Genomic DNA, 23,454 nt, shown 5'->3' with positions numbered 1-23,454 from the left:
GTAGGCTTTAAAAGCGAACAGCATGGATCCTGACCAGACTGCGCAGATGCGCAGGCTGGTCTGGATCCATGCTGGTCGCAAACCCGCTAGGTTGGTTTTCTCATGGCCCGGCTCATTTTATACCAAAATCTAGATGATTAAGTTCACAAACAGAGATACAGAAGCAAACTTTCTGGCCATATTTCAACCTACAATTGAATATTATAGTTCTTACTGAAAAAAACTGTCTGCCATATGCTATTAAAGAATTTTTACCTACACTCATCCTTTAACAATGGGGCAACTAGTTATTTTACAAAATATATGAATGAATGAAATGGGACATCTTCATATGCCTGTGCACAAACAAGTTCAGAAAGGTAACATTCCCTGGATGCATTTAAAGCAGTTCAGACAGGTGATTATCTTTATTTTTACTGGCAATACTTTGCCGCTTTATTTTGTTTTATCTAATGGTAAGGTTGTTTTTTTCTTGTAATTGTAACTAAATGGCACTGAATTCCTCTCATGTCACTTATTAATTAAATTAAGACAAGAGCAATCATGTCCTTACACATTTCAATTAACTGTGCATCAGTGCTCTCAATTTTATAGGTTTAACAAAAATTTCATTGTCATCTCTTTTATAAGGTGCTGTCAGATAAAATAACAACTGGTTGATTAATTTATGACAAGTTTTAACCTTTGGTAGGCAGGAAAATAAACAACAATATTTCTAAACATGTCACTGTCTACCACACCCTTGCAAAAAGTTCCTTTTAACATTTTCATTCTTGTTTGTGCAATCTTTGGGCCTCTTTATCAGTCCTGAATGCTACCCTATAAACATACCTTCCCCTTATAAACAAAATATTTTTTTAGCAGTGTCGTAGGTGAAATTCAGTTTATTTAAGTAAAAAAAAAATCATTTAGATTTTAATATAAAATTACAAAAAAAAATGTATATTGTTACAGAACTAAAAAATTGAAAAAACTAAATTGAAATTGGGCCCCTAAATAAATGCCCCAATTTTGCAAAATACAACTTGAGTGCCTGTTACGTTTGTCTGTTTTATTTTTGCCAAACTCAAATTCAACACCTATAAATTACTAGACATAAAAATAGACCAACAGACAAAAAAATATATCGTGGTAAAAACGATATAAATTTCAACACACTTCTCAGATGACAAGATTCACTCCCACTGCACCCACCCCTTTTTTAATACAAACTTGAGCTGAATTAGAAATACGTTACAGGTATGTTTCAAAAGGAACATTGGGTTAGACCACAGGTGTGGTCTTCTTTGTTAAAACTTTTAGCGCTGTAAAAACATGCAAATAATTTCTAATAGTCAGATAAATATGTTTACCGGTAGACAAAATGATACATATTAACATTACGCTGAAGTTAAAAGCTTTTAAAACTTATGTAAACAATAACGTCTGTTTTACAAGCACTCACTAATGCATTATGGCAGCCGCCATTAAAATTCCACTCTTACTTGGGATTCACACTCATGGCCGGCAAATAACCCCTCTATGCCTACATCACTGCCTATTTTTTTTCTTTCCGAACTAACAAGCAGGAAGTAAACTCATGAAAGAGACGTTAAACCCACAACACACACACACACACACACACACACACACACACACACACATTAAATACATACGCCAATCACAGATTAATAGCAAAAACAGTAGGAAGTTTTCAGATGAAGATATTGAAAAATAATTATAAATACAAAAACTAAGGAAGCAATTAAAATTCAACAATAACAATGTGACTATTGACGAATATGCACTCAATTAGTATTCCAAATATATCAATTAAGGCTTTGAACTACGTATTACAACTTCAATTAACTGTATGATGTTGAAAGTTTGCCAAAAAAATCTGATATATGTTAATGTTATATTCACTTCCTGATTCTTTATCTAAATTAGACTGATTCTTAACTGTTTAATCTTGAATTTTTTTTTCAAGTTCAACGACTGGCTGATATGTAGTTGACAGCTGGTTACTGGGACTTAAGGTAGTTCTACACGTTTGGATCAAAACATTTTCTACAATGTATAATTTGATCAAACTCTGACTGTCTGAAACTTCAGATTGGATATACTTAGAAAATTGAGCAAATAAAAAAGACAGGGTCATGTGCTTGATTCTCTGCCAAACTGATTTCAAAAACTGGGACCTTATGCAAGTTTTTATAATGTGCATCTATGGGAAAATCACAATACTGATAACATTTTTCATGAACAGAATTTTTTCTACATTGTAGATTTTAACGAAACTTCTCAAAGACATAGTAAATTATGGTCTAATGATTTAAAAGAATAATATCCTAGAATAAAGTTTATAGGTCTGTCTGCGTGATGTTGGGATATCTGCCCATTATTAAAGAGATCTGCACATTACACTCTTATCTTAAGACATTATTTGGAATAACTTTACATATCAAACATTTTTATATCACATTTTTTTTCTTTAAAAAAAGATAGTAACATTGCCGTATTTACTCACAGGTTTTCATTTCTGTCTACCCAGTCCAGGCTTGATTGTATGTTTTCCTGATAAATGACAGTATGCCATTATTTCCAGTTTATCAAATGTGCAGAACTTCCTTAACACTGTCTTTATCAAACAGGAAGATCAAATAAACGTATAAATTATTAAATACAAAATTAATGGTTTTATATTTTACAATGTAAACACTCGTTCTACAACAAGTTTATGATCTCTAATTTCATTTTTCTATCTTAAAAATGAAAACATGATAAAAGTACAATAAGGGTCATACAGGATGGCCTGAATGAGGAACAAAAGTCTCTCACGGACAAAATCCCCACTGCTCAATTCAACAGGATGGCCTGAATGTAGAACAAAAACCTCTCACGGACAAAATCCCTGCTGCTCAATTCAACAGGATGGCCTGAATGTAGAACAAACCCTTTCATGGACAAAATCCCCACTGCTCAATTCAACACGATGGCCTGAATGTAGAACAAAACCCTTTCATGGACAAAATCCCCACTGCTCAATTCAACAGGATGGCCTGAATGTAGAACAAAACCCTTTCATGGACAAAATCCCCACTGCTCAATTCAACAGGATGGCCTGAATGTAGAACAAAACCCTTTCATGGACAAAATCCCCACTGCTAAATTCAACAGGATAGCCTGAATGTAGAACAAAAGCTTCTCACAGACAAACTCCCTGTTGTGCAATTTGACCAGACAATTCTCCCCTTTTAATCTCGATAAATTAAACATTTAATAATCAAAAAAACATAAATTCAAAAAAATAAATATTTCAGGTCAAAAATATATATTTTTGAGTGTAATATGTGAAAAATTAGCATGTTTTTAAAAAAAAATGAAGTGGTCAACTGGTCCGTTTGGTCAATTTTAACAGAGAGTGGGAGTTTGTCCATATTTCAATAACCTAAATTTTAACTGAAATATCAAAGTTTGGGAACAAAATCAATATTTAGCTCAATCATAACCTATGATTTTACTAGTAAGCATTTACTAAATTAAACCTCATATTAATAAATATAAGAGAATCAATATAATTATTTCCAAGAACTCATAATTTTAAATTTTCAGAGCTGATGACAACCCACTAAATGAAATTTTCCGAAGGCCTAAAGTCATAAATCTTTTTTTCCCCTAAAGAAATAAAATACTATGCAGTTGGTTTACAAAAAAACAAGCAAATTCAAGGAAATGGTAGATAAACTATTTCTGCTTGGAATGTTTCGGAGGGACAACCACCTATACTTAGCTCTGACCTTGACCCAAAATGAAACAAAGCCTTGGTCACTTATGTAAACAACCTATGTACAAAGTTTGGTCATATATTTCATTCATGATTGAAAGTCTTTGTTTTACTATAACTCAAGTAAACGTGTCCTAGAATTAGACCAAACACAAAATGCAACTGAACCTTGGTTTAAAAGCCAAAAACAATTTTTCAGCAACCATGATCTTGACCCAAAATGCAATCAAAACTTGGTCTCAATGCAAACTAACTATATGCCAAGTTTGGTTAACATATCTCATTCTTAACTGAAGTTATTATGTCAAAACTTTTTTCTGTTATAAATAGCAGCTGCAGTGACCTTGACCTAAACCAAATAACCTAAAATTAGGCTACAATGTGACTAAATCTTGGTCTACAAGCAAGATACTGACGCATATAGTTTGGTTGCAATACCCAATTCCTAACTGAACATATCAGTATTGAGCAAAAACAGGAAATTTGACCTTCACACCAGTAACCAAAAGAAAGCTACATACCCACCAAAATTGGATGCAATATCTCTTCCCTAAATAAAGTGACTAAGCCAAAATGGAGCAAACTTTTTTTGAGATATGTTTTGCACATTTTATCAAAGTAAAACCCAAACATTTTCAGAAACTAAGAGATATTTCTCACTCACTGCAATCAATCTTTACAGAACGCTTGTACACCAAATGTCACACAAATAAGCTGGTGCATCTCGTAAGGCATTTACCCAACAGGCAAAGTAAATATCTGTTACATCCATTTTGAGAATACGGCGGAAAAATGAAGTTGCATTTCAGGACAGTAGTTTTTCTAAATTTAGCTGCTCAAAAGCCATGTAAATCAACTTACTGAATACTGAAGACCCTAAAACAATAATGTCCTTAACTGTATGGCTATAAGGCAAAACTAATTGAGCTAAAAACCATATCTTAAAAATGTCCTAATATTTAAGAGATGAATAAAAAATCTGAATTTAATGTGTCTGCCTTCTTGCAAGTAACAAGGAAGTCACATGGTCATAATGTCGCTCACTTCAACACCTGATAAGATATCACTTTTAAAATCTCAACTACCTGTAACCTAATCTTAACATTCTTTCAAAGAATGTTTTCTCCCTCAGTTATTTTGCATAGCCAATTTAAATCCAATGGTGAAAATTTATTATCGGCAAATTTCTTGCTAAATTTAGTAAATAAAAAAGGGTCAGTGCTCCGCGCAGAAAAAAAGTCTCAAAAGTGTAATTGCATCATCATTAAAACAGATATATTAACTTCAGCTAAAAAGATCAAACAATTTTTTCATAATAAGTTTCTATCTACTACTAACAAATATAGCAATTCAGGGAAAAATATCTGACATTTCACTGATTTGCACAATTTTAATGGCATATTATGTGACTGAAATACTACAAAACACATTTTTTTTTCTCATTTTTCTGAAAAAACGATATTTGAGTGCTTTGACCCTTAGCCTGCTGCAGGCGATTTTAACAGCCTTTGCAAACAGCTTGGAACCAGATCAGACGCCGATTAAATCGGCGTCTGATCAGGTTCCAAGCTGTTTGCTACTCTGATAATATTTCTTCCAATTTTGGAGCAAATTGAATGAACTTTACAATTTTAGCAGCCGACATTTCCAGCAGACGACAATTTATCTAGCATGCTAAAGGTTAATGACAATAAGTGAATGACCTGAAAATATTTCATAACAATCCAAGGCATTGAAAATGTTTACCGTATCAGTGAACATTTTTGTGTAATAATTTTTTTCAAATGCCTTCTGAAAGGCATTAAATTTTTAAGTTTGAAAATGTTCGTGAGAAATATATACCTGATAAAAACTGAAGTCTGAAATAAGTTGTTCTTGAACAGTGTGTCAAATTAATAGTTGAGAATGCTTTTTTGATTCATACAAGATATCAATGGACCAAAATGATTGTACAAGATGTAAAGTTTAAGAATAAGTATTGACTAATATCAAATGTCTTTGGGGTCTAAAACTGCCTCAGCAGCATAGTAGTAGGGGGCGCACTTCCAGTGCTTGAGGTTGTGGGTTAACTCAATGGCAGTGTCATACCAAAGACCTGAAAAATGGTACTAGTAGCTTCCTCGCTCGGCATTAAGACGTTAACTCTAGGATTGGTCAGCCTAGTGTCAATATAATATGTTTGGGTGGGGAATCATGTCACTTGTCTAAAGAGTGATATTCCAGTGATGTAGTACTAAAAGGTTTGGAACTGTCAATGCTGCAAATAGACACTGTTGTCTATATGACTAAAAATTATTGGAAAAGATGTTAAACCCTAGCTCCATATTAATCTAACAGACTCGCATACCACTTACTGCTCTAATAAGCAATATCATACTTAGTCTATTACATCATAAATCAAGTTTACCTGTTGTTTTTCTGCAACTAGATCTAACTGGCACAGAGAACACTTGATTATTCTTTTTGGACACTGGTTGAGAAGATGTTCTGATAATCGACCACGCAATAACACGTTGGCACATTCATTGGGACATGGAGTTAATGAGAATACACAATTGTCTAAATGAGTCTGAAAATTAAGAGTAAAACAAAAAAAGTTTTCAAAACAAATCTTTCACAGTTTGAAAAGACAGAATGGAAATAAAAATAATCCCTCAAGTAAATTTGCATGAAATACCTTGTTATACAAGAAATATATGTTCTGTATACATGAGACTGCCATTTATCAGAAGTGTCTATCAAAGAATTGTAACTGTTACAAAATTGCTTACCAGAGTAAATGCAAAATCACAAGAAGGGTTGATTATTTGTTTGTTTTTAATGTGAATTTTTTTTCTGGTTGTAAGGCTGTTATATTAATTAGTAGGAGGATATTAGATTTAGGTAAGTGCTAATTTTCCTCAGACAGAAACTTTAAATGAAATTAAGCATTCAATTTTATTGTTGGAAATAAGTTGCTCAGTCCATACAGTGCCAAAGAAAACACACAAAATGCATGAAAAATATTACATCAGTTAATTAGAGGATTTGGGTCCAAAATGACAATTGGAAACTTCTGTTTGATTAAGTATTCTATGTCAAGTGTTTTTGGATATTTTCCTGAAGTAAGAAAGGTTTTGTGCTTATATGAGCTTACATTATAATCCAAAGAATACCGGCAGAGGAAACGGGAAATCATTATCGTCTGAAAATTACCAATTATCGTTGTAGGTCCACTACCTAAAATAAGAAGATACTGACCTGTGAATGTTTAAGTCAATATGGATACACTACCTTAAATATAATACTGACCTGTAAATGTTTAAGTACAACAATTTGATCACAGCCCTTTGTACAATTGGGACATTTTACAGTTAACATGAGGATTTCTCTTTTGGCAAAATTATCCGGAAACAACTGATTTTCTTGAAGCGGCTGATTATCCACCGGACATCTTGCCTCGGATTCCCTGAAAAAATACATCCAGCATAACAACTTCTTACAACAATATGACTTTCTATAGCTTTTATTCCTTCTTGTCATTTAAGAAATAATGTACAGCAAAATTGTGTTTTAACATTATAAATACACAAAAAAGAGATTATTATATGTCCATGGAATATTTTCACAAGAGCCTAGCCAAGGTGAATTATTCTGGTGACGTAAAATCAATTTTGAGTGAAACTTTGCTACCTCAAAGCTTTTCATAACGCTAAAAGAATTTTTAAAATCAGACCAGTATTGAAAAAGATATGGCAGTTTGAAATTTAAGAAAATGGCTCATCATGGAGGCAGCAATTTTAGTGGTTTTATGACATCATCTACACACTGTTGAACTGAAATCAAACCCCATGCTCGTTAGATGTGTGTTCAACATACTAAGCAAAGTGGGAGACCTAAAACTACAATTTCTGTTGATAATATTGAAGGAAATTATTTGCAATGATGTCATACTCTGTGATCTATGACAGAACAGTTTCTCCTTTAAATGTTAAACAGGAAAGATTATTTATCAACATAAATTGAGGACGATTTACCTTTATTTAATCTAATTATTATTATTATTTTTTTTTTTTTTTGGCAGACTTTGATGCAAGGTTTCTTCCATATTTACTATTTAGTTACTCCTGTTAAATTTCATCATCTTGAATGATTAGGTATGCAATCTTTACGACTATATTTATATTAAACAGCAAAATAAAGCACTGATCTACAGACATATTAAAGACTTCCAGGCCTAGTTAGGCTGGTAGAATTGCGTATCAGTTCATCATTTTTACATTAAACTGGATAAAAATCAAATACCTTGATAGTTCTGATTTGTTCCTTAAAAAAAGTGGGTTTTTTTTTTTTTGCAAAAAATTGTATCATCAACTTTATGATACAGATAACACACTAAACTGTAACTTATTATGCACCTTTTGAAACTTCACAACATTATATGAGCCGTGCCATGAGAAAATCAACATAGTGGGTTTGCGACCAGCATGGATCCAGACCAGCCTGCGCATCCGCGCAGTCTGGTCAGGATCCGTGCTGTTCGCTTTTAAAGCCTATTGGAATTGGAGAAACTGTTAGCGAACAGCATGGATCCTGACCAGACTGCGCGGATGCGCAGGCTGGTCTGGATCCATGCTGGTCGCAAAGCCACTATGTTGGTTTTCTCATGGCACGGCTCATATAATATTATGTTTACAATCATAAATTCCCCTAGATTTTAATACAAGTTTTGATACCCATAAACAAGAGTTATCAAATGTTTACAACTGTGCAAAAAAAAGACCAGTATCTGGAAGGACTGGCACCTTTAAACAAAATTTATGTTTAACCCCATCCCCTCCCACCCCACTTAACTCCACCCACTCTCCAATGGGTGAATTTTCTTTTCATATATTATGAGAATATGCAATCACCTCTGCTTACTGTTAAAATATGAGCCGTGCCATGAGAAAACCAACATAGTGCGTTTGCAACCAGCATGGATCCAGACCAGCCTGCACATCCGCGCAGTCTGGTCAGGACCCATGCTGTTCCCTAACAGTTTCTCTAATGGCAAAAAGGCTTTGAAAGCGAACAGTATGGATCCTGACCAGACTGTGCGGATGCACAGACTGGTCTGGATCCATGCTGGTCGCAAACCCACTATGTTGGTTTTCTCATGGTGCGGCTCATGTGAATTTTAATTAGGTACTCAGAATTCTGATATCTACAACCCCGTCCCTAGATTTGCCACTATAATGCCACCTTTTTCAATGGTGGAGTATTTAGACAATTTTCCACCAAAATGCCACCTAAAATGCCACCAAAATGGTGAAAAAATGAACGGGACAGTGGCAAACCCGTTTTCCACTAAATTCCACCTCTTTCCACTGGTGTACACCTTTAGGTGGCAATAAGTGGAGTATTTAGACAGTTTTACACCAATATGCCACCATTATGGTGGAAAATTTGTTTGCCACTTAATTCCACCAATAGCCACCTTCATGGTGGCAGTAAGTGGAGTATTTAGACAAATTACCACTAAAATACCACCATTATGGTGTAAAAATATTTTCCACTAAACGCCACTTACTTCCACCAATTGCCACCTAACAGGTGGCAGTAAGCAGACAAAATTTCACCAAAATGCCACTATGGTGGCAGTCCTATTTTCCACTAAATGCCACCAAATAGCTGGCAATAGTAGGAAAATACGTGGCAACTAGTGGAAATCGGCTGCACCTGCTGAATCTGAAAAAACTCAGTAGTAAGCAAAAATCAAATTATATTAATATATTTTTTATTTTTATGAAAAATCAAAGACTCTTCACAAGAAATCACAAAAGATCTGAACACGAGGATCAGGATGTTGTCAATGCAGTCTTATTTTATCATATTCCAGGATGGCTTAAGTAGATGGCGAATGACTCTCCAAATTTCACTCCTTTGGATGTAAGGCCATTTTTCCAGCACACAATCTGTAACAGCAAAGCATACAATGTCATCTATTAATAGATATATTTTTCTAACATTCCGAATAATTTTGCAGAAAATTGTAAATTTCCTCTAGAAAATATATGAAATCGAAAGACTAAACTGTAACTCACTGACATAACAAAGAACTCTACAAACTTAATCAATGTCAAATACTGTGAAATCATTTAAATTCGCTGGCATGAAATTTCAAGCAAACATAAAAAGGACTGTTTCGTGCGGGCTTTAATTCTCACATTTTCTATTTATTTTTGTTTTGTTTGTTTTGGGTTTAACGCCGTTTTTCAACAGTATTTCAGTCATGTAACGGCGGGCAGTTAACCTAACCAGTGTTCCTGGATTCTGTACCAGTACAAACCTGTTCTCCGCAAGTAACTGCCAACTTCCCCACATGAATCAGAGGTGGAGGACTAATGATATCAGACAAAATGTCGTTTATCAAATAGTCACGGAGAACATACGCCCCGCCCAAGGATCGAACTCGCGACCCCGAGATCCGTAGACCAACGCTCTTACCTATTGAGCTAAGCGGGCGGGCTCTTCTATTTATAAATGAAAAAATAAATTAAAAAATAATAATAGCGCGGTCTTAAATTCACGCATCGGTTCTAGCGCGAAATACGCGAAAATTCGTCCTACGTGAAAAAAAATGATTTCACAGTAATATGCAACATCTTTATTATAACTGTGAGAAGTTTCATCAAAATCTACATTGTAAAAAAAATGCTATTCACTTAAACATTAGCTTTTATAAAAACATATAATATTTACCTGATTCAAAATTATCTTGATAAATTTCTTTTATGCAGTAATAAGCTGTATGCTGCTCAGGTATACAGTCAGGCAGGCATATCATGTCACAAAGTTGCACTTTTTTCACAGAAGGTACCTGGTATGAACAGTTTAAAGTACATATTGTTTCCTAAGTGCTAATCAATAATGTAAATAATTACAAAATGATACAATTTTACAAACAGTGTTATAAACATGATTGAGCTATATTCCAGAAAATATATCTGGGATTGATCCATCTGCCAATCTTCCTAAGACATAAAAGGAGATTTGTTGACTTTAATTCAAAGCAGTTTGGTAAATGTTGTTTCAAATTCATGTTTTTGTTAAGAGTAAGTAATTAAGACAATGTTAAAGACAGTAATAATTAAAAAAAAAATAAACAGTATAATATTGTTACCTCTCACAATGTGTTTCCAGTTTCTCCCAGGCTGACTCATCAAATGCCAGATTTTAAAATTTGGTATTACTACACAGATAAATTGATTCCACACAATCATACACTTTCTTGGTCAGCTAAAGAAGGTGTTAAATCCTTAAGTTGAAAAGCTATTGTAAAAACAACCTTTTTATAAACACTTCTTTTTTTTCAATTAATGAAGAGAATAGGCAAGAACTATTTCTTTGCATCTGACCTGATGTTTGCCTGCATATATAAATCTTAACTGACCCAAATTCCACCTGGGGTTGTTTCTATACATTTGTGTGGGAGCTTGTAACTTGATCTATCATTAATCTTATCTTTAACCAACTTTCACTCATGCAGAAATAATACACTGCAGACACATTTAAAAATAATCTTTTCAGATTCAGCTAGTACAGCCAATTTCCACTAGTTGCCACCTATTTTCCACCTTTTCTGTCTTTCATTGAATATAATGCAAAGCTATAATAAGCAATAAATATTCTGTCTCACAAAAGAATGAAAATTCAAATTTTCTGTATACCATTAAGAATATTATTTTTGTCCAGCTAGAGTCAGCATAGACTTATTCTCATTTTAATGAAACCCTTTGAAGAAGGAGCCTGGGTATACTGTTTTGCAGATGTTGGTCAGTCTGTCGGTCATTTGGTATGTTGACCAATTGGTTTCCGGATGATAACTCAAGAATGCTTGGGCCTTAGATCATAAAACTTTATATGTAGGTTGGTCATGACCAGCAGTGACCCATATTGACTTGGAGGCCAGTAAGTCAAAGGTCAAAATCACAGCGACCTGGAACAGTTAAACAGTTTCCAGATGATAACTCTAATACTCTTGAGCCTAGGATCATGAAAGTGAGTAGGAAGGTTGAACATAGCTAGCAGATAACTCCTATAGATTTTTAGTTCAGTAGGTCAAAGGTCAAGGTCACAGTGAGCTGGAACAGTTAAGCTGTTTCTGGATGTTAATTTGAGAACTCTTTGACCTAGGATCATGAAACTACATAGGGAGGTTGATCATGACCGGCAGAGGACCCCTACTGATTTTGAGGTCAGTCAATGGTCAAAGGTCTAGGTCACATTGACCCAGAACACTAGAACTTTTTTTGCCCAATAACTAGAGAATGCTTTGGTCTAAGATCACATTTGATACAGAAGTCACTTATAACTGGTAAATGGCCCATAATTATTGATTTAAAGGTAGTATATCAAACGTCCAGTGCACAGTGACCAAACGATTTCTGTTTCTTGTACAGTTACTGAATGCATCAAGTGGGGGCAGGGAGCATTTTGTGTTCTATGAGTTGTTGTCAATGTGCAGTTTTAGCAAAGTCAGGTTCTGTGTCAATTAGACCTGAAGTTGTCCATTACACCTTGATTCCAACCTGAGTCCATGTGAAGATTTTGTACAGGGTAATCCAATGTCTTACAGTTCTCTTTTTAATCAAACATCACAAAAATTTCTAAGTTTTTTTTCCACCTATTCGCCACCAAGAAAATTTGCTAAGTCCCTATTTTCCACTAAACGCCACTCGATTTCCACCATGAAAATAAACTATGTTCTACTTTCCACCAATTTACACCTTTCTACCACCATAAAGAAAAACTATGTTCAAATTTACACCTAATGCCACCTAAATGCCACCAAAATAAAGTGGCTTTTGGTGGCAAATTTACCACTTAGGTTAAAAAAGAGCTGAATTACACCAAACGCCAACTAATGCCACCTATTTCCACCAATTGCCACCCTTTTTTAATGGAAATAAGTGGCAAAGAGTGGCATTAGGTGGCAAATCTAGGGACGGGACTTCAGGCTATTAACTTACAATAATCAAATTTAATAGCAGACAAATGCTTATGTAACATAATATCTTAAGCCATGAGGAGAGGTTCCAATATGAAATTAAGACAGGAGGATTATAAATTATTTATATGAGGGTTGAACGGAAAACTGTCGTAAGCTGTCCTTTAAATTTAGTGAGTTACAACAGTTTTCCAGTCATCTCCAATAAAGGTAAAAATGAAATGCATAATATAAAACACAGTCCTTCATGAGTTTGAAATGCTATTCAAGTATTAAACAGTAAAACCCAAACAGTGATTTTATCATGAAATAAAGTCACCGTTTAAGAGTTCTGGTATGTACGAATTACATAATATGCTTCTCAACAACAAACAATGATGTTATTCAATGAACTGTATGCTGTGAAATCATTAATATTCTTAGGGGACTAATTGTCCTGGATTTTGTGATGGAGTCAATCCATGGAATTAAATCACAATGATCACACAAAATTGCCATTTATTTTAGGTTCAAAATTTAAAATTCATGGATTTCATATCCCTATAAATGTAACATAGGGTCTAATTATTGAAAAGCCAATTTATTATTTGTACCATTATATACAATTAACGATTTTATCTTATAATATTTTGTCATTCTTTTCTTCTGACTTTTTCAACATTATAAATCAAACAGCATAGCATTTTATGACAAAAAATCCCAGCTGCCTGTGGCGGGATTCGAACCTAGTCCAGTCCTCTAACCACTGAGCCAAAGAGTCAATTCCCTGACACAGCTGTCAGAGATTTGTTTTAACCATACAGGCTGTGTGTAAGTGACTGTAACTAATCTTTCTTTTTCCATGAACAGACTCAATCGAATAGAGTCTGCTGTTCTTCTGCTTGGTTGCATTTTATGCTTCCAAAGGATCTTTTTACTGATTTTATTTTGGAATACAAGCCACTTTGTGTAAGGACTCTAACTCATTAGCAATAACTTACCGGGTAGCTTGATTAAAATTTCTTGGTTACAGAACTTAGATGTAATTTTTTATGATTTCAAATTTAAAGATGGTGTAAATGAGAACTTTGTTTCTATACTGGGAATTACTTTTAAACATAAAGTCCACAATAATAGTCTCTGACAAGTAGTAATGATTTTACAGTAGAAATTAAATAAGTCAGTCACACAAAACTGGGTCTTCTTGGAATAGGTAAATTACATTATATGCGAATGACCTTGAAAATTTCTAAAAACTGAGCTAGTACCTAGTAATCTATATATAATCTGCAGTAAGCATGTATCTAACTATTAAAGTAGTACGTTGACTATTCATGTATACTCGGTATTCAATAGATATCAGGTATAAATTCGGTTACGTGTAGTGTTAACATTATGCAACCTAATTTTCTTCCATTCTTAGAAAAGGAAATTTTTATCTTACACTGGGTTTGGCATGTATGTACTTAATTATCAGAGTGAATGACTTTTAATGCATTCCAGTATTTCTATTCAAATTCTGCTGCAGTATTTTGCACATTTAACGTCAAAATTCACTTCTCTCAACTAAAATAAACTACTTCGTCATACTGACATATTAATTCATTTTTATTTTAATAACTATATAATGCACCAGTGCAAACAAAACCCTGTTTAAATCCCTATAATATAACTGATTAATGTCTTAATTTTTTTATAATATTGAACATTTGAAGAATTCTGTTCCAGTTTATATTACCGGTATCAGAGGACCCTGTCCTGCAAAATTTTAACAGGTGATCAAGTTAACAGTCGATTAATTTTCAGGGTTATATTTTGACATTTTAGAAGACTTAATAAAACAAATTTATGAGTTATGGAGTTTCTTTGCAGTAAACTCAAAACATCAAACTAGTTCTTCCCACCAAGACTAGTATTTTGAATCAAAATTTAACTGGCGTTTTACCGGCCATTAACTCAACAGCCAGTTAAAGTTTCAAACAACTAGGCCCTGAACTTAAAACATGTAAAATGAACCTCATTTAAGCAATCATGTTGAAGAAGCACAATTTATTTCAATTAATTTTTTCATCACTAATATGAGGAAAGAGCCGCTATAAACATCAATGTATTTCAGAATTATTTTATTTTTATACAATAATCCATATCAGGAATCCAATAGTTTACAAAGGTGAACATTAAGAACTTAAACCTGATAGGTCGATGGAAACAAAAGGTTTAAGAGAAGAGACTTAAGGGTATAAAAATGTATTTTAGTACCAAAGCTTTTTTTTAGAAAAAAAAATGACAGTAAGTGGTTAAAAGTAAGTTACCTGAGCCATTTAAGTATACATGCACGACAAAATCTATGGCCACATTCCGTCTGCATGGGCTCGCGCAGAACCAGCAGACATATTGGACAGTCGTATTTCTCTGATCGATGTGGCACAAACACCAAGTCCCAACCTTCTTCATTGTCTAAGATATGGGCGTAACCACTATCTGTAACAGAAGAAAAAAGTGAAAATGGGAACATTATCATAAACTGGAAGTAAAATGAAGTCAGAGTTACAGAACCAGGCTCAGAGCCCTTATTTCATTATACTGAAGACTTACGTGCAGTTTGAAAGCACTTGGTCTAGAAGTTTTCGAGAAACCTGCTTACACACAAAACTTTGAAAAACTTGCTTAAATGCAAAAGATTAAAGAAACATACTTCTGACATAATATGAGGCAGAATTTAGCAACCTGCCCTGTTGTCTCAAAATACCAAAGATGTGTGTGGAGGTTGAAAGCATTCAGCCAAGTAGTGGATGAGAAGCCACTTTCATCAACATGTTTAAGTTGAAAAAGAGGCATAATTTTGACAAAAAGTAAGATACAATTACGTAACATGCCCTGTGAGGCCATTTCATGATGCCAAAAATTGTAGAGAGTTGGTAAACATGTTGTTAAAACAGTTTCTGAGAAACCAGCTGATGTACAAAACTACTACAATACAGACTATCATTCAGCATGTCTGAAGAAAAGCAAACCTACCCCCACTACTTCCGCTACTGCTGCTGCCACTGCTGTCACGGTTACCGGCATTTGTTGCGGGAAACTGCCCGGTACTTGGTGCCGATGAGACTCCATTGTTGGGTGCTAATGAAGCATTAGCTCTCGGCACTGCACTTGAAGGCCATGAAGAATTTGACGCAAAAGGCAGACTACCAGTTGCTAACCGAATATTCCCAGTCTCTACTGATGAACTGCCGCTTGGAAAATAAAGACTACCCGAAACAATGGATGCACCACCAGTCACCGCCGATACATTTCTGCAAAGTGGCGGATGACTGACATTTCCACTCCCTAATGGAGCAGACCTTGGTGTTCGAACACTTTGGCGGTTGTGAATAGAAGTTAATGAAGGTTGAGAGCCGCTTAAACTCGTAACATCTTGACCCGTATTTGGAGGTAGATTAGGAAAAGACCCAGCACGACATGAATTCTCCATCAGCTAATGTATATAATCTGCTGCCATTGCGACATTCTCCTGTCCATGCATAATGGTTGTAAAGAAGTTACACCTGGAAATAGAAAATCTCTTCTTTAGATACTAAATTTAATGCTACTCATCAGAGATATACTCCCATATAGTTGAACCTGTAGTAGGGTAGTTGATCATACGGAAATTGCGCAGTGTCATTACCAGTCCACTACCATCTGCAGCCAGCCAATGGAATGACAAAGTATGTCTGATTAACGCAGGTGGCTGCTTAAGTCAGGAGGAAATAACTACTTGTCCATATGGGATGTGAGCTGACTGGCTGCTTAACGCAAGTGACTACTTAATTCAGGTGGCTGCTTAAGCAGGTTCACCTGTAATAATTGAGCCATGCCATGAGACAACCAACATAGTGGGTTTGCGACCAGCATGGATCCAGACCAGCCTGCGCATCCGCGCAGTCTGGTCAGGATCCATGCTGTTCGCTGTCAAAGCCTATTGCAATTAGAGAAACTGTTAGCAAACAGCATGGATCCTGACCAGACTGGGCGGATGCGCAGGCTAGTCTGGATCCATGCTGGTCGCAAAGCCACTATGTTGGTTTTCCCATGGCACGGCTCATATAAATTTACAAAGCAAGTGTACATGTTTTATCATCAGTTGATTTAATTGATGTTAACTCTGTTGCATATAATATTTTGCTATCTAAGCTAATTGTGCTTTCTTTACATACATTAATCAGAAACAGAAAATAAACTTCCCCTTACCTACCTCACTCCCCTTTTAAATGAAAAAAATTCTAATCTGCAAAATTATATTTATTTATGTTCATTAAAGCACAGCAATATTGATATCATGTCACATATTATTTGACGCTGCCCACCTGAGATTATTCTGCAAGCGCATAACCTCTTTTTCATGTTTAAATATATTTAAACACGGTTCTGCTATGCAATATTTCTTAAATGTGGATGATAATCTAGCAATAATTCTGTACTGACTATGTTTTAAATGTAACCCCAATAAAATCTGTCCGGGAAATGAAATAATTTTACAGCAAATAGTTTATTTGCTGTTGCATACCTGATATAACTTTGATTACGAAATGGCATAAAATTACTGATACATATAAAATAGCAATTTGTAACATTCACATTTTAAATCAATATCAAATTCTGCAATACAAGTATGATTTAAACAAAAGATTTTTTTATCTACAGACTAAGTTTATAATAATAAAATTTATACATAGCCAATCTGTAGAAACTCCATCAGTAACACTTGTTAACCAACATGTTCTTAAATTTTAAAACAGGAATATAAAATCTGGAAAAAAAAATGTCCTTTGTAAAATAACTCCTTTTAAATTACAATTACACAGTCATGTATAAATTTACAGTCAGGCAATCAGATCTCCAAGCTCAGATCAGGAAGTTTTAAAACAGATCGTAAGTCTATTATCCCGTTTTTATTCAATTTGCATAAAATAAAAAAATATATATAAAATACAAAGCACATTTAATTAAGGCATATTTTTTCAGTTGTTTTTAGTATGTTTTTAATTCACACCACACAGTCTAGGGCCTATATTTGTCAGAATTTTAAGTCATAAACTTTAGACTTTTCTTTTTGTTCCATCATTGTTATATTAGCACAGACTTTGATGAAACTTTACATGACAGTGCCTTTATCATGCTGGACACGATTGATTCTGCCTTTTGCAACCAGTGTAGATCATGATCAGCCTGCACATCCATGCAGTCTGATCAAGATCTGCACTGTTCGCCATTCAGTCAGTATCTTTTTGGTTTAGCACCCCTTTTAACAGTTAATGGTACTGTTCAAATTGAAAGATGGACAAGTTCATTATAGAAATTTTGCAGGATAAGGGTTAGCACAGATTGTACTGAAACATTGCATGAAAGTGTATTCTATATCTGCAAACAGTTCAGAAAAATTTCATTCATACAGAAAAACTATAAACAAAGTTATGGCAAACTGATTACTCACAGTTCTTAAAGTCTAAAAAAGATAAAAGGTAAAAGTAGACTTCCCAGAAGCACAGAGCAGCCTTAACGCAGCCATAGAGCCATTGCATTTCATACATTGATGAATACGAACCTAGGTCGTATGGCGATTTTGCCAGCTTAAATGGCTGAATAAGACCTCCAGGTGCACCTTTGGGCAAGAGAAGTCACCTTGGTAGAGCCAGCAGTATTCCCCATGTGACAACAAGTGCAGGGCTTAAACCCACAGAAGTGAGGGATAAGTGCTTCAAAATGCTTCAAAGTCAACCAATTATGCCACTCAACAAATGGAGGACCCTCTACTATGAAGCTACTTTACGACCTTAAAAGTTTCAAAGTTCATTCAAGTATATTCGCACCAGGCTGTATTGTAAAATATAATAATATTGCCCAATCAGCTGTTTTTCAGGGGTTGATTGGTTAAGTTGGATAGGAAGTTACTCATTTAAATATTATATATCTTACAAATCAATGATAAACCTTCTTATAGAGCAAATCAGTTAGATAGTAACTTCCTCATTCCCGGTCAAAGTGCAATGTAATTAAAAGTACAAACACACGCAACTGAACAGAACCATTTGATTAAATTATGAGTTTATAGATTACTGCGAGATCAATTTATTTTGCGGGTATGACATTTCAAGTCTTTGCCAGAACAGCTATTTCTAAGGTGTATGAATTCATTGACTTCAACTTTTGAATGATAAAATGAATGAGAATTCTATTTGATCCTGTGGACTGACACAATCACTAAATCCACAAAAAAATAGTCCCCCTAATAAAATCAATGATTTCAGAGTATAAAAGTAGATTTGTTTTGAGAAACACTAAGAATTTAAGTGTTTCATTCGAGAAATCGCACTACTTTAGTACTCAATTTATTCGTGAAAAAATTAGTGAATTTCAATATTTCTTGATGCAAAAGCTAATAATCAGTTTATTACAAATGCATCTACTTTCATAGATCTACAGTTATTTTGTGCAAAATTAAAAGTATTATTATTCATGAACTTCTTCAAGGCGTACCCTAGAGTCTCTGTATATGAGATGGGCAAAATGTTTCCCAATAACAGAATTCTTCGAACTTCGGATATTGAAGGACAATCATCTAAGAAACAAAGATATGCAGTAAATGTCACAGGTCAACAGTATTGAAAGAGTTATCTGCCCTTGAAAACGACATTTTTGCCAGCAAAGCATGCAAAACTAAAATCTCCCAGGCCTAAATGTAATTTACCAGGAATGTTATAAAAGTTAAATTACTTATCAGAAATGTTATTAAAGTCATAGCCTAAATATAATTTACAAAAAATGTCAGAAATGTTATAGCCTTTAAAGAATTTACCAAGAATGTCTGAAAGGTAATGAATAAGAGAATAAAAACTTTTCAATCATCAGTAAAGTGGGAGTGGATTCATGAAAATATTGATTCAAGAGTCAAGGCAATAATAATTATGATCTTGTAAAATGATGAGGAACAACGTCTAACATTTAAAGTTAATCCACCGAGTTATTTTTAAGTTTAGTGAATGCGAACACATAAGACAACCTGAAATTCTTGGCAAAAATTTATTGATACAAGTATAATAATGCCATTGCATAACTTTTATATTGCTTTTCTCAGTGAAATTGCATTTTATATTTCAGACTTTGTTTTATAGAACAATAGAACATGATTTAACAGCATTCTGCCCTGGGTAGCATTTTAAAGTCAAACAAAACTTATCTCCCTTTTAAGATAAAACTACCTGTGCAAATAAATAACCTATCAAATCAGGAAGTGAAAATACTGCCTTGTTAGCTATCTTTGACAGCAATAAGTTTGAAACATTTAGTGGAATAATTTAATCTAGATAAACAAGAGCAATCATGCAATATTTTCAATATTTCCTCATGGAAATGAAGAATACAATTCTTTGTTTGCTTACATAACCTATGGCTTAGGATATTGAATTGTGAAGTTTTTTACAACTGAACAATCCTAATGCATTACTTTCTTTCAAGTAACTTAAGGAAAAAAATGGACTGTAAAAAAGTAGAAAATATGTAACCCAGATTTTTTCTGTCTTTTTTTTTTAATTTTTATTTTCTTTTTTTTTGTGGGGGGGTGGGGAGCATGGGGTGGGGACAGTGTGGTAGTTTTGATTTCAGCTACAATCATTGATCTGTAACTAAAAAAAACATACACTTTTTCCTGTCCCCTTCATCTGTGACCAACTGAGTTTTTTCATCCAAAAATTATTCTGGAATGAATACAGCTAGACTATCATATCAGAAAAAAATACAGATTTTCTTACCAGATTTAATACTGTAATATAAGATTTCACATACATTTTTAAACCTGATACTAAAATGAGTAATTTTTTGTAATACAGAGTTCCATAACTGACCAATCGATGCAAACAGATCCTTGAATAGAATAAAACCTGTGTTAACATATACAGAATGCACAACCAAAGAAGCAGTATCCTATGTTTCATGAATACAGGTTAACCTCCTAGTTTCACAAATACAGCATAACTTCTGTTAACAGTCCCTGCATTTTCATGAATACAGCATAACCTTCTACATTTCACAAAAACAGCATAACCTCTGTTAATGGTTCCTGCTGTTTTACAAATACAGAATTACCTCTGGTAATGGTTCCTGCTGGTTCATGAATACAGCATACTCTCTGGTAATGGTTCCTGCTGGTTCATGAATACAGCATAACCTCATACATTTCACATATACAGCATAACCTCTGTTAATGGTTCCTGCTGTTTCATGAATACAGCTGAGCATAACCTTCTACGTTTCACAAATACAGCATAACCTCTGTCAATGATTCCTGCTGTTTCATGAATACAGCATAATCTCCTATGTTTCACAAATACAGCAAAACCTCTGTCAATGATTCCTGCTGTTTCATGAATACAGCATAACTTTCTACGTTTCACAAATACAGCATAACCTCTGTCAATTATTCCTGCTGTTTCATGAATACAGCATAATCTCCTATGTTTCACAAATACAGCATAACCTCTGTCAATGATTCCTGCTGTTTCATGAATACAGCATAACCTTCTACGTTTCACAAATACAGCATAACCTCTGTCAATGATTCCTGCTGTTTCATGAATACAGCATAACTTTCTACGTTTCACAAATACAGCATAACCTCTGTCAATTATTCCTGCTGTTTCATGAATACAGCATAACCTTCTACGTTTCACAAATACAGCATAACCTCTGTCAATTATTCCTGCTGTTTCATGAATACAGCATAACCTCTGGTAATGGTTCTTGCTGTTTCATGAATGCAGCATAACCCTCTACTTTTCACAAATACAGCATAACCTCCTATGTTTCACAAATACAGCATAACCTCTGTTAATAGTTCCTGCTGTTTCATGAATACAGCATAACCTTCTACGTTTCACAAATAAAGCATAACCTCTGTTAATGGTTCCTGCTGATTCATGAATACAACATAACCTTCTTCGTTTCACAAATACAGCATAACCTATGTTAATGGTTCCTGCTGGTTCATGAATAGAGCATAACCTCTGTTAATGGTTGCTGCTGTTTCAGAAATACAGCATAACCTCCTACGTTTCACAAATACAGCATAACCTCTGTTAATGGTTCCTGCTGTTTCATGAGTACAGCATAACCTCCTATGTTTCACAAATACAGCATAACCTCTGTTAATGGTTCCTGCTGTTTCATGAATACAGCAAAACCTTCTATGTTTTAAGAATACAGCATAACCTCTGTTTATAGTACCTGGTATGTGTTAAATACAGCAGAACCTCTGTTAATAGTACCCAATGATTAATGTATACAGTGGAACCCCTTTTAACTGTACCTTGCCTATGTTTCACAAATACAGCATAACTTCTGTTAATGTTTCCGGCTGTTTCAAGAATACAGCATAACCTCTGTATATAGTACAAACACAACATGCAAATGACCCTATCTTTTTATTAGCACCACTTTCTTGGGGAAAAAAAAGATTCTTTGAAAAATCATGGAATAATAAAATTCAACATTAAAGAACAATTTTTGTAAAACATGCAAAACTACCTTAAAGTGAATGAAGAGTAAGGTAAGCAACAATTCACAGGTTATGTCTATATCCTGTACACTGAAACACAACATCAAAGGGCAATAACTCTAGTCAAAACTGCAAAATCAAACATTATGTCTTCATTTTGTGTATCATCATATCATGAGCGATTAACTAAACAAAATCTTTTAGATAGTGAATGTTGAGTTTCATAATTATTATATCAAATTAGTTCTGGCTACCTGATAACTTAAACTGATGCTATTTTCATTTTATGATAGTCACATCCATTAAGTTATGGAGCAATCCCAGGGATTTCTTTTGCCTGTTCCCAATTACAAAAAAGTATGTGTTTTTCCCAATTAGTTGAAGAAAATTCCCAATGAAATGCCCGTCCAAAAAGTGTGAAAAAGCAAAAAGTGCTCAAAAGTCATCTAAACAGCCAATTTTAAATACTTCTGATATCCATATAGTGTTATAATGTGGTATTAAAATGAAATAAAGACCATTTTAAGAAGTTTAACCCTTGCAAAATTAATTATTCGTTCTGTCCTTTTTTTGTGGAGAACAACGCGAAAATTCCCAATTCAAAGGGTAGTGCTGTGTTCCCAGCATGTCAAAAAAAAAAATGAATCCCATGTGGTTACCTTAATTACCAGTGTCGAACTGCAACGTTTGTGCACTGACTCTCATGAGAAACTGATTATGTCCATGAAGTTTGTAGCACATGGTTACTTTTGAATTATCAAGATAAACATTTTGTTTATTTATGAATTTAATTGAATTATAAATATAACCATTTTCAACAAATTCATGAAAAACATACCACAGAAGGTTTAAATTCACAAAAATGGTTAATAAATACCGACTCTATACAGCCTTTTTGTTTTCAAAATAAAGAGTAACTTGATCACGTCACAACTGCAATGGTGGGGAAAATATTGCTGACAGCAGTACTCATTTGAAACTCATGTGTATAACTCATCTTCAGATTATGTTAAATGGTTTATATTATGTCCGATCCGGATGGTCTTTTCACCCCAAGACACCCCTGGACACCTAGAATATTAATTTATTTGTATCATTTATTAAATATATATATATAAAAGACATGTTAATACAGTTAAAATACCTTTAGAATAGGTTTTTTCAAGGAAATACATGTAAGAACATCAGCTGAAACGAAACTGATAT

General features: G+C 34.1%; 1 protein-coding gene across 5 annotated transcripts in view; it reads right to left on the bottom strand.

Annotated features, from left to right (window-relative positions):
* LOC123537020 (TNF receptor-associated factor 6-like) overlaps positions 1–23,454 on the bottom strand; it is a 56,834-nt gene that overhangs the window by 14,281 nt on the left and 19,099 nt on the right. For 4 of the 5 annotated variants that reach the window (XM_053529333.1, XM_053529332.1, XM_045320557.2 and 1 more), the window contains exons 2-5: positions 15,735–16,264; positions 15,029–15,197; positions 7,058–7,214; positions 6,174–6,335 (exon numbers count right to left, since the gene is read on the bottom strand). In XM_053529333.1, coding sequence (XP_053385308.1) covers positions 6,174–6,335; positions 7,058–7,214; positions 15,029–15,197; positions 15,735–16,191 — 945 coding nt within the window. In that variant the 5' untranslated portion in view covers positions 16,192–16,264. Of the gene's footprint in view, positions 1–6,173; positions 6,336–7,057; positions 7,215–15,028; positions 15,198–15,734; positions 16,265–17,430; positions 17,515–23,454 lie in introns of those variants that run through there. The other variant, XM_045320559.2, reaches the window with a different exon arrangement.

This window comes from Mercenaria mercenaria, chromosome 17, assembly GCF_021730395.1.
Source record: "Mercenaria mercenaria strain notata chromosome 17, MADL_Memer_1, whole genome shotgun sequence".
Classification (NCBI taxonomy): Eukaryota; Metazoa; Mollusca; class Bivalvia; order Venerida; family Veneridae; genus Mercenaria; species Mercenaria mercenaria.
Note: the sequence above shows the minus strand (reverse complement) of the source record. Positions and strands in the feature narration are given on the sequence as shown.